Below are 12,291 nucleotides of genomic sequence, written 5' to 3'. Positions count from 1 at the left end.
TTTTTGTTGTGCCGTATGTATAAAAGTGAGATTATCAATTCACTTTTTTTTGCGAATCCGTGCAAATGTAAATGTTTTATTTTTAATCATGTTATGTGATAATTGGTACCAAATGGATTTTTGTGGTGCTAAAAATGTAATTCAATTCCTTTATATTTATATCGTAGGAAATTGTTCAAATTACCGTTTCTTTTGTCATTTGCTCTTGTACTTTTGTCTCTCCTTGCCTTATCTGCACCTCCCTTGAACCTTCGTGGCCCTGATAGAATTGTAATTTTATTTGCATTCCTGTACTTTATTTGGCCCTGAACTGGTGCATCTTGGTTCTGTCTTCATTTGTGTTTGTAATGATACTTGAGTCTGATCAAGTTACTAGACAAACTGCATATCTTATTTATAGATGTGGCAGATATTCTAAGAAACACACCTAGCTATTTCAACTATAGTTTTTGTAAGTTGCTTTGCAAATGCCCAGGGCATTTGTACACTGCTGCCCATGATGGACTAAAACATGAGGGGCGTGATTTGGTTCTGATTTAGGCCAAGAGTATAATTGTCAAACACTGGTATTAGAATAACCTAATTTGAAATTAATTATTTCTGGGAGATTATTAACGTAGATATACTCATTTAGTCAGTTTTAATTTGTGCAAGGAATACTGTCAAACTGATCTTTATAGTAAATTTGTGCTTTGCTTTAAAACCAAAGGTCAGGTTATAACTTGGATGTGAACAATTTCATTGTTTGGTTCATCAGTAATTTATGACAAAGGACCATTATAAATCCTATTTTACTTCTGGTTAGGATTTTTAAACTGTTTTACAGTGGGTAAATATGTCTAAGATGTATAGATTCACCATGAATAATGCAGTTTGGCTTGATAGAATTTTTTTGGAATGTCTAGATATATTTTTGAAGAAAGTATCATTTTTTTTTCATCCTAGATGTATTACACTGGCAAATATCAGAGCCTTGGCATCAAACAAGGAGGTCCTACTGCCGGAAAGTGGGTCGAATTACCCATCACAAAATCGCCAAAGATTGTACAATTCTCTGTGGGTCACGATGGGTCTCATGCCTTAATGGTGGCTGAAGATGGAAGTGTTTTTTTCACTGGGTTGGCTAGTAAAGGAGAGGATGGTGAATCAGGTACAGATGCAAACATGGGTATATGAAAATCATTTTCTTTATCAATTTTCTGATATGTAATAGCTGTACATTTATGAAACCTAGTTTCATTTCAGGATATTAATTCATCTGACAGCAAGAAGTAGAAAATAATGGTTTTGGGAATGAATTTGTTGGGAGCCTGATGTGTCAAATTTAAGGTTGCCCTCAGTGAATAGAAAACTTGATAATTGAATATTTGCAATTTTAAATCAGTACCAGTGTAATAGTCTCAGTGGTATAACATTGGTTATTAAAGTTATTTCCCATTAAAGTTAAACCCGTCCCAGTCCCAACTCAACCCGTCCCAGTCCCAACTCAACCCGTCCCGTCCCAGTCCCAACTCAACCCGTCCCAGTCCCAACTCACCCGTCCCAGTCCCAACCCAACCCGTCCCAGTCCCAACTCAACCCGTCCCAGTCCCAACTCAACCCGTCCCAGTCCAACCCGTCCCACCAACTCAACCCGTCCCAGTCCCACAGTTTTATAGAACCCCCGTCCCATCCCAAAACCATAGAAATTAGGTCCCAGGACCCGTAGGCCATTCGGCCCTCCCAGTCCCAACTGCACCCGCCATTCCCAACTCAATGACCATGGCTGACCCGTCCCAGTCCCAACTCGGTATCCCGCAACCCGTCCCCGTCCCCAACCAACCTTCTCTCCCATACCCGTCCCAGTCCCAACCCGTCCCGTTGAACCCCCCTCCCAACCCAACCCGCCACCCAAGGGCCACCCATCTCCCAACCCAACCCTCCCCTTAAATATAGTCCCAACCAATGTCCCAACCCAACCCTGTCCTCAACCCGTCCCACCCTCTGTGGCAGTCCCAACCCAACCCACCCGCCCAACCACCACTCTCTAACCCAACCCGTCCCAGTCACAGTTTTAAAACATAGAATTAGATGCTTCTCATTCGGCCCTTCTCGCCATTCAATATGAATGGCTGATCATCCAACTCAGTATCCCGTATGCCTTCTTAAGCTGTGACCCCTTGTCCTCTTAAATATAGCCAATGACTTGGCCCCAACTACCCTCTGTGGGAGCAATTCACCACTCTCTGTCCTGCATCTAGCCTGTCCAATTTCCCCCCTTAGCTGTGACCCCTTGTCCTTGACTTCCCCAACATCGGGAACAATCTTCCTGCATCTAGCCTGTCCAACCCCCTTAAGAATTTTGTAAGTTTCTATAAGATCCCCTCTCAATCTCTAAATTCTAGAGCGTATAAACCAAGTCTATCCAGTCTTTCTTCATAAGACAGTCCTGACATCCCAGGAATCAGTCTGGTGAACCTTCTCTGCACTCCCTCTTTGGCAATAATGTCCTTCCTCAGATTTGGAGACCAAAACTGTACGCAATACTCCAGGTGTGGTCTCACCAAGACCCTGTACAACTGCAGTAGAACCTCCCTGCTCCTATACTCAAATCCTTTTGCTATGAATCTCGTAATGTTTATCTTGTAAATCTAAGCAAATAAGTAAACATAATCAATTAGATAAGTGCACTCAGAAATTTTCAAACAGCAAAATGTCGAATAACTGGTTTGTTTTTAGAAGTTAGATATTTGGTGCAACTTCCTTGTGACAGAAACGATAGGAATTTAGTGAAGTGCAAGCATTGTGCATGCATTATTTTGCATTTCAAGATGAAATCAACGGAAACACCTGAGTTTGTTATTGCATGTTAGACAGTTTTAGACAGAAGTGTGTTTGCAACTTTAGCCAAAAGTGTCGACATCAAAAATGTCTGGAAAGGACAAGGGTTGAAAATCCCAAGTACGCGAGAGGATATTTGTGATGTGGTAATGAAGTTTGGAACAAAAATCCAGGAAGAAATAAAGCAGGAACTGAAGGAAATACTGGAATCTGGGGACTGCTTTTCACTGATGGTCCTCAAAGAGAAATCAATGCTGGACAGTGGACCTCAAAGAGAAATCAATGCTGCATCTGCCTCAACACTGACGAGCTCTTTGGCCTCGGGATGATCCAAATCAATGGTTCATTACCTGCCGAGAAAGGACAGAAACTGACCATTAATAAACTGATCATCAGTCTGTAGGTTGACAAAAATGCTGGAGAAACTCAGCGGGTGCAGCAGCATCTATGGAGCGAAGGAAATAGCCAACCTTTCGGGTCGAATCCCTTCTTCAGACTGACGGGGGGGTGGGGGGGGGTAAATGAAAGGAAGAGGCGGAAACAGTAGGCTGGGGGAGGGCTAGGAAGGGAAGGAGGGAGAAAGCAAGGACTACCTGAAATTGGAGAAGTCAATGTTCATATCGCTGGGGTATAAACTACCCAAGCGAAATATGAGGTGCTGCTCCTCCAATTTGCAGTGGGATTCACTCTGGCCATGGAGGAGGCCCAGGACAGAAAGGCTGGATTTGCAATGGGAGGGGGAGTTGAAGTGCTGAGCCACCAGGAGATTAGGCTGGTTATTGCGAACTGAGCAGAGGTGTTGGGAGAAGCGTTCACCAAGCCTGAGCTTGGTTTCACCGATGTAGAGCAGTGGACATCTGGAACAACGGATGCAATAGTTGAGGTTGGAGGAGGTGCAGGTGAACCTCTGCCTCACCTGGAAAGACTGCTTGGGCCCTTGGATGGAGTCGAGAGGGCAGGTAAAGCGACAAGTATAGCACTTCCTGCGGTTGCTAGGGAAAGTACCAGGGGAGGGGGTGGTTTGGGTGAGAACGGACGAATTGATCAGGGAGTTACGGAGGGAATGGTCTCAGCGGAAAGCCGAAAGGGGAGGAGATGGGAAGATGTGGCCAGTGGTGGGATCCCATTGGAGATGGCGTAAATGTCGGAGGATTATATGTTGTGTGCGACGGCTGTAGGGTGGAAGGTGAGGACAAGGGGACCTTTGTCCTTGTTACGAGTGGGGGGGGGGGGATGGGGAGTGAGAGCGGAGCTACAGGATATAGAGGAGACCTTGGTGAGAGCCTCATCTATAGTCGAAGAGGGGAACCCCAGTTCCCTAAAGAACGAGGACACCTCCGATGCCCTGGATTAGAGCACCTCATCCTGGGTGCAGATGCAGAGTAGACGGAGGAATTGGTAGTAGGGGATAGAGTCCTTACAGGAAGCAGGGTGGCAAGAAGTGCACTCCAGATAGCCATGGGTGTCAGTGGGTTTGTAGTAGCAGCACCTCATATTTCGCTTGGGTAGTTTACGCCCCAGCGGTATGAACATTGACCTCCGATTCCAGGTAGTCCTTGCTTTCTCTCTCCTTCCCCTCCCCTTCCTAGCCCTCCCACAGCCTACTATCTCCGCCTCTTCCTTCATACCGTGCCCCCCCCCACCTCCATTTCAGTCTGAAGAAGGGTCTCGAACCGAAACGTCACCTATTCCTTCTCTCCATAGATGCTGCCTCACCCGCTGAGTTTCTCCAGCATTTCTTGTCTACCCTTGAAACTTTTTATGTTGTTTTGAAACCACTAATGGAGCCAGTCTCATGAAGAAGCCTGGTCAAACGTCAGGCATTTTCCAGCAATTATCAGTCACATGGCATTGACATTACTGTGGGTGATGTGTTGTACGTGGCTGCGTAACATATCTGCTGATGTTGATGAAGTTGCGAATGAAGAGGACAACATCTATGACGAAGAGAAGGATTGAGGTGTCTGAAGAGAGCGAAAACGACGATGGCTCCATTGGCGAGTGTGTTGAAGATCAATCTTTGGATGCTGATGTTCAAACTGCAGACAATATTGCTGAATTGATGAGAAAAATTCAAAGAACTGTTATGTTTTTTCTGCAAATCACCCATGAGAAATGACATTGCAAAATCTAGCCAAACATGAAAAAGGAAATGAGATAGCGTCGATCCTTGACTGAAAAACACGTTGTAATTCAATGCTGGCTATGCTGAGGCAGTTTTTGGAATTGAAAGATGTCATACCAACAGTGCCTCATGAGCTTTCATCAAGCCACCTTTTCCCAACTGAAATTGAATTGCAGCTGTAATCTGAGAGCCGAAAGTTTAGATTTGGTTGAAGTGAGTGTCCTCTCCCTTGGACGACGTGATTGCAACAAAGCTGATAAAATATATTTGATTTCATGCTGGAGCAGCAATTTGGTTATACCGGCAGAAAACTGTATGAAGCTGTTCACACCAGGATTGGACAGAGAAGAAAACCCAGGCATGTCAAGACTCCTCAGATATTTGGATGATCCAATGGATTATGGCTTTGCCTGGAACTCCCGACTTCAGTTCCCACCAACAAATGATCTTGCCAAAATTGAGTGAGACGTTTACGTATAGCTGTTCTCAAACAAACACAATTAATTATTTGATAACAATGGTGCAGAAGGTAATGATCAAGCTGAGACCACAGCGAAGCAAAATAAATCAGAAGAGCTCGATGCCATACTCTCCACAAAAAATGTTAAGAAGCCGAAGCTAATTAAGTCATATTCAAAGTTGCAAGACATTTTGAAGATATTGAAGCGAGAAATGGCTTTTCTAGAAATTGCATCAAGATGCCCAAGCACACTTGGAAACAAGTGTTCAGAGCATGCATGACAATTCTTCCTAGCTCAGTTGAATCAAAAAGACGTTTTATTGCTGCTGGCCACCTTGTCACAAAGTTGTGCCCATCTTTGAATGATGAGATCTTTGATACCTTTTTTTTGAGATCATACCTAATGACCGTCTCAACTAGGTTTGCGTTTGTGAAATAAAGGTACATTTGCCAAGAAAAAAAGAGTTTTAATTTGAAAATTATGAACTTTTGATTTTTGAAAATTAATCATGTTAATTGGGACAAAGTGATTGATGATTAGTCACTTTTTCAAAATTGCTCAATTAATCAGTTAATCAGAAAGCAGCCCTAAATTGGAGTGCAGGAGGGAAAAAATTAGGAATATGCAGCAAGAGTGTAGAATGGTATCTAATTTAATTATTCCCTCTGTGAATGCAGATGCGTGTAAGAAGGAACTGCAGGCATTGGTTTACACCGATGATAGACACAATATTCTGGAGTAACTCAGCGGGTCAGGCAGCATCTCTGGAGAAAAGGAATAGGTGATGTTTCAGGTCGAGACCCTTCTTCAGACTCTGTTCTTCAGACTCCCATTCTTCAGTGAATGCAGACTTGATGGGCTGAATGACATCTTCGTCATAGTCAACGTCACAGGGCAAGGAAACTGTCCCACCTCCCATTGGGTTCGCACCGACTATTAATCATCAATTTACACTAACCCAACATTATTTTCACCTAATTCTCATCAATTCCTGCCCCTTGGTCCCCATCTTCCACCCTCATAGATACCCAGATTTTACCACTAATCTGCACATTAGGACAACATTGCAGTGGCCAATTAACCTAACAACCTACACAGCTTTAAGAATTGGGGAAAAATCATAATACCCAGAGGAAACCGACATGCTGATACAGAGACTGAACTTGGATCACTGGAAACTGAGGCAACAACTCTATTAGCAACTGAGCTGTGCTAATCATTATTGTTTCATTATCAAGGGTCTCTAATGTCTAAAGGAATGTAAAATTGAAGTGTTAATACTACTTTTAATTGTTTAAAATGTCCTCCTCTATTTGAAAGTACTTATCCATTAGTGTCAGTGATAGAATGGAAGATAAGTATCTAACATCTAACAGCCCATTCCTTCATTGCTCTATGTGCTTAAAGATCGGATTACAAGTTGGCAGTTAGCCACGTGTCTAAGGGCACAGCATACATCTGACAACAGTTGCATAGACATGGTAGAACTATTCACTTTCATGCAATTGTTCTTCCAAGTGGAAGATTTGAGATGTAAGAATCTGAATACATTATGGAATTCAGATACTTGGAATGTTGGTTTTCTCTGGAACTGTCTTCCTTCACAAAAAACAGTAACAATTATCATTTTATATTTTCATTTCCTCTATTGTAGCTAAAAGCAGACGCCAGCCAAAACCTTACAAGCCAAAGAAAATGATAAAAATGGAAAGTAAAACAGCAGTCAATACAGCATGCAACAATGGAAGTAGTGGTATCACAACGAAGGAGGGAGAACTGTACATGTTTGGAAAAGATGCTGTTTACTGTGACAGTTCAGGTTAGTAATCTAAAAGTCATAAAGATTTTGTATTATTGTTCAACTTTTTCGTTAATCCTTGGATCCTATGTTTTTTTTAAAATTCTTAATACAAATCTATAAATAGGTCTTGTGACTGAGTTAAAGGGGCATTATGTGAGTCAAGTAGCTTTGGGTAAAGCACACACCTGCGTATTAACAAAGAATGGAGAAGTATGGACATTTGGTGTGAACAACAAGGGACAATGTGGCAGAGAAACTGGTGCACTTTGTCAAGGAGGGAAAGGTAAGGAACATCATTCAAGGCTACCTCATTGTTGGTAGTGATCCTTAATAGATCGTTAATAAAATATGCAAAGGTGTCCATTTGCAATCCTTGAATCTTGACAGGAATAGTGTTTTGCAACTTGGTATCATTTGATGTGTAAACTAAAAATGGCAAAAATACAAAGAGACAATTTTTGCTTTGGTGGCAAGCTTAGTTTGATTGAATTGTCTTATTTTTGGCTAGTTTACATTAAAATATGTAGATGTTAATGAATAATAATAGTGTATATTGTAATATATTGTCTGCAATAACCCTTATGTTTGCTATCGAGAAGGTTTTAACGTGGAAAATATGGCTACTGCGATGGATGAAGATTTAGAGGAGGAGCTGGATGAAAAGGATGAGAAATCCATAATGTGCCCCCCTGGAATGCACAAATGGAAGTTAGACCAGTGCATGGTCTGCACTGTATGTGGAGACTGCACAGGCTATGGAGCCAGCTGTGTCAGCAGTGGACGGCCAGACAGAGTCCCTGGAGGGTAGGTTCACAAACTGGTGTTGTTCATTATTGAGCGAGCAAAGAATGAGTAACCAAGCGACACATGGAGAACAAAAACAAAGTATTAAAATTTAAAATATCATGAGAGAATAAAGTAAATACTAGGTCAAAAATCCTTTAAAGAGCTTGTTACATTTTGATTTTTCATCAAAACTATCATCCTGTGAATCTAATTATCTTTTGTGTGAAATAATGAAATTTGAAAGTTAAATAATGTGAAATTTTATATCAATTTTACATTTTCTTCCTTGATTGCTTTTTAAAATGTGTAAAATAATGTTTAATCTACTCTTTTAAATCTGTGTTTATCCTGTGGGAATTTAAAAAAATGTTATGGATGAGCATTCCCCCTCCCTCTATTTCCTTCCTTACTTCCATATACCTATTGAAGCCATATACCATATATCTATTGAAGCCTCCTTACACCTGTATCCACCTATCACCTGTGAGGCTTTGTCCTACCCCCACCTATCTACCAACATTCATCACTACAATTAGTTTCAAGAAGGGTTCCATCTCGAAACTTTGCCTATCTGTGTTCTCCAATGCTGCTGTCTGAGTTACTCCTGCCCTTAGTGTCTTTTTTTTATGAATTAGGCTTGGTGTTTATCATAAAATAAAAATAGTGATCCCTGGGGAAGTTGCTGACATGGTCACGATATGTGTCTGGGATCCTTTTGTCTCAGCACTTGAGCTTGTAATTATAAATGTTACTTATTCAGACATCATGTCAAAATAGATTTGTGGAGTTGTATTTTGAAAGAAATAGTAAAGAAATAATATAAGGAAATAGCCTTGATTTGTTGTTTTTTTCTGTAAAAATTGTCTGACTTCGCTGGTTTGCTCATTATTAATCCCCTTTCACGTAGATTCTATGACAGACTTCAGTGCTTTGTTTCATTGTTAATGAAAATATTTTGTTACAATTAGTATATAGCCTTCAAGCCACTCGTATATCAAGTTTTATAACCGCCTGCTTTTATAGCTTGTGTAAAATTCTCAGATTAGATCAATGCGTCCGTTTCCCGAGTCATTTTTTTTAAAGTTACCCCATGTAAAAGAATGTCCTTCCCCTTTGGGTGGGAAATTAACAGTTAAACCATTGACATTGACTGTTACTTAACGAGTGAAATGGATAGCAATTTGCAGTGTTCCAGGATAAGTAGCTAAGGAGCCAAAACAGCGACTTCTATCTGCATTGCTCTATTTCTCCAGAAACCTTGCCAAACCCAGATTGAACAGCGATCCAATGTACTCAAACAGTGTGCAGTCTTAATACTTGTCCACTCTTAATCAATAATCAATAATAAAGTGAATTTCCATCCTTTCAAGTGCAGATGAATTTTTAACAATGTAAATGTCATAATGGCTGTTTTTTAAATTTTATTGGCCTTGATAATTAACTCTCTTTTTCAAATTTTATTTATAGTTGGAAGTTTACAAAATAATTATTTAAAATAATTTACCATCCCAACCGGGAAGTTCCAACATTTTGATTTTGGTCAGAGTGTTTGACCAAAGAGAACGTCTGAAGTATAATCATCTCAACCAAATGACTAACGGGCAAACAATTGTAGTTTATGATGGCTGTTACTCTTATTCTCCGTAGTGGATTTCAGTTTTTGTTTTGCCTGAATTCTTTGTTCTTCTATTCAAAGCAGCAAGTGTTTCAGAAACGGGTAAGATGCAAGACATAAGCCATTGGGGGCAGTCACCTGATAAAAAATAGCAGCAGTCCTAAATGTTTTAAGCCCAGTAAGCTCTCCTAGAGGTGAACTTCTATCGATCAGTTAAAACCCCATTTCAGTCTTCATTCTTATGAAGATATACAACTGACTCGTGCATGGATCCTCAATGTGTATGCAATTACTCAGTTTATTATTTGCATTTCTGCATTTTTTAATATTTTGATTGATGCTATCAAATTCTAATTGTATGATGTCCAGTCAATTGCATCATCTGTGACAGCATTTTGATCTTGTATTATTGGTTAGCTCTGGTTTCACTGCTGTACTGTATTCTCCAGGCTTCTAACTGCCGCATTCTCTTTCTGCTGATTCATCTTCAGTTCTTTAGAAATCTCACGTGTTACAATTTGTAAAGTTAATCTACCATTTGTAGTGCTAGATTGTAGGATTAGGATGTGGCAAATACTAACTGCCTTAATGAATTAAAATAAACATCTGGCATATGTAAATGAAAGTTTTTTAATTGCTTGGTTTTATTGTTTATCCTAGGCTTTGTGGGTGTGGGTCTGGTGAGTCGGGTTGCGCTCTGTGTGGGTGTTGTAAGGCCTGTGCTCGAGAACTGGATGGCCAAGAAGCAAGGCAGCGAGGAATTCTAGATGCTGTTAAAGAAATGATCCCGTTAGATCTTCTTTTAGGTGAGTGTTTTTAACTCTGATTCTGCTTAGCATGGTATCAATGCAAGTTCCAGTAATGTGTTGTAATGAATTCCAGGAGTACAGGTGCACAACCTTTTATCCGGTGTTCCAGAAACCGAAAAGCTCCGAAAACCGGCCATTTTTTCCAGATGTCGTCTGCGCACCAAAGCTCGCGTTTGGCGCCAAACTTGACCCAAAATGACCCACGGTCAACCCAGGTCTGTACTACTGTAGCGGCTGCCTCCTCCCTGGAGACCGGGAGACGCTTAAACATCTGTAAATCATTGCTTAAATGTTAGTCAGTTAGTTTGGAGGGCTTTTATGTGAAGGGGGGTGAAGGGGGTAAACTTTAATTCTTAGTCCCCTACCTGGTCGGAGAGGCGGGGAGCGGTCAATGCCTTACCGGGTCGCTGTGCAGTAAACTCTGTGGCCGGTCTGCCGTCGGCGGGTTGCGCTCGGCAACTCTACCCCTGGTGCGGGGTGTCGGGAGTCGTAAGGCCTGCGGCAAGCTCCGGAGCGCGAGAACTGGATGCCCAAGCTCCAATCGGCAAGCCCGCGGCCGGACGGAGCAGCTCCGCGGAGGAATGTTGGAAGAAGAAGCGGCCACAGCGTTCCGGAGCTTGCCGCACGGCGACCCGGCAAGGCATTGCCCGCTCCCCGCTGGTATCCCAGCGCTGCGATGCCGCCGACTCCCGACATTCCTGGAGCTGGGACGTCCGACCGCGGGCCGCGCTGCATTTGGAGCGCCTCGCAGCCAGGGGTAGAGTTGCCGGGGTCGGAGCTACAACCGGCGCCGCCCGCGGCCGGACGGAGCCCCCAGCTCCGCGAGGTTGGGAGTCGCCGACCAGGTAGGTAGGGGACTAAGAATTAAAGTTTCCCCCTTCACCCCTACACCACCACCACCACATAAAATCCCTCCAAACTAACTGACTAACATTTATGCAATGATTCTCCCGGTCTCCGGGGAGGAGGCAGCTGCTCCAGACTTTTCAAGCCGCCCGCGCTACCTACCTAATCTACGCTAAAAATCTTCCATTCTGAAATCCGAAAATGTCCGAAATCCGACAAGTGTCTGGTCCCAAGGCTTTCGGATAAAAGGTTGTGCACCTGTATAATGTAAATTTCAGCTGAAAGGAAAGATTTATTTAAATGGATTGGCTTGCACTGCAGTTTCAGACTAATATTACTTTTATACTCGCCTATTTAGATCTTATAGTACACCTGAAATTTGTCCAATTTTCCATAACTTTTGGCAATACGTAATCCTTTAGCACTCACTCGTGTATTTTTGTATTCTAATTTTAATTGTATATGAACTAATTGATGTAAAAGTCGCGTGCTTTGTGAACTGGTTATTATTAATAATGATTTTCACAACTTTGAAAGATTTACAGCAGGAAAAGTTAGTTCTGCATATTTAGAAAATATCGTTCTGCTTTTGTAAAATATCAAATGGTTAATACAGCATTTACCTATTGTCTGCTATAAAACCAAAGAACATGTTTTCTCCCAATTTTGTTAGTCCTTGCTGTCTCCTCCCCTTCCTCAGCCCCACTGCTGTCTCCTCCCATCCCCCAGCCTTCGGGCTCCTCCTCCTTTTCCCTTTCTTGTCCCCGCCCACCCCCGCCCCCGATCAGTCTGAAGAAGGGTTTCGGCCCGAAACGTTGCCTATTTCCTTCGCTCCATAGATGCTGCTGCACCCGCTGAGTTTCTCCAGCTTATTTGTGTAACATGTTTTAAACGTCTAGTTGGTAATCCAGTAAACGTCTGGATTGTGAAGACCGCCAGCAGGATTATTGGTGCTCCACTTCCTTTCCTGCTGGACATATACAGGAAGAGATGTATCAGCAGAGCCATCTCCATCATCAAAGACCCCT

At 42.2% G+C, this 12,291-nt stretch overlaps 1 protein-coding gene across 21 annotated transcripts in view; it reads left to right on the top strand.

The window, feature by feature from the left end:
• mycbp2 (MYC binding protein 2) overlaps nt 1-12,291 on the top strand; it is a 217,821-nt gene that overhangs the window by 66,463 nt on the left and 139,067 nt on the right. For 12 of the 21 annotated variants that reach the window (XM_055636756.1, XM_055636745.1, XM_055636754.1 and 9 more), the window contains exons 12-17: nt 946-1,168; nt 7,061-7,225; nt 7,332-7,490; nt 7,807-8,011; nt 9,693-9,710; nt 10,269-10,414. In XM_055636756.1, coding sequence (XP_055492731.1) covers nt 946-1,168; nt 7,061-7,225; nt 7,332-7,490; nt 7,807-8,011; nt 9,693-9,710; nt 10,269-10,414 — 916 coding nt within the window. The remainder of the gene's footprint in view (nt 1-945; nt 1,169-7,060; nt 7,226-7,331; nt 7,491-7,806; nt 8,012-9,692; nt 9,711-10,268; nt 10,415-12,291) is intronic. The other 9 variants (XM_055636757.1, XM_055636765.1, XM_055636751.1 and 6 more) reach the window with 3 other exon arrangements.

Source organism: Leucoraja erinacea, chromosome 6, assembly GCF_028641065.1.
Source record: "Leucoraja erinacea ecotype New England chromosome 6, Leri_hhj_1, whole genome shotgun sequence".
In the NCBI taxonomy this organism is placed as follows: domain Eukaryota; kingdom Metazoa; phylum Chordata; class Chondrichthyes; order Rajiformes; family Rajidae; genus Leucoraja; species Leucoraja erinaceus.
The sequence above is the reverse complement of the archived record's forward strand: the minus strand, read 5'-3'. Positions and strand labels throughout refer to the sequence as shown.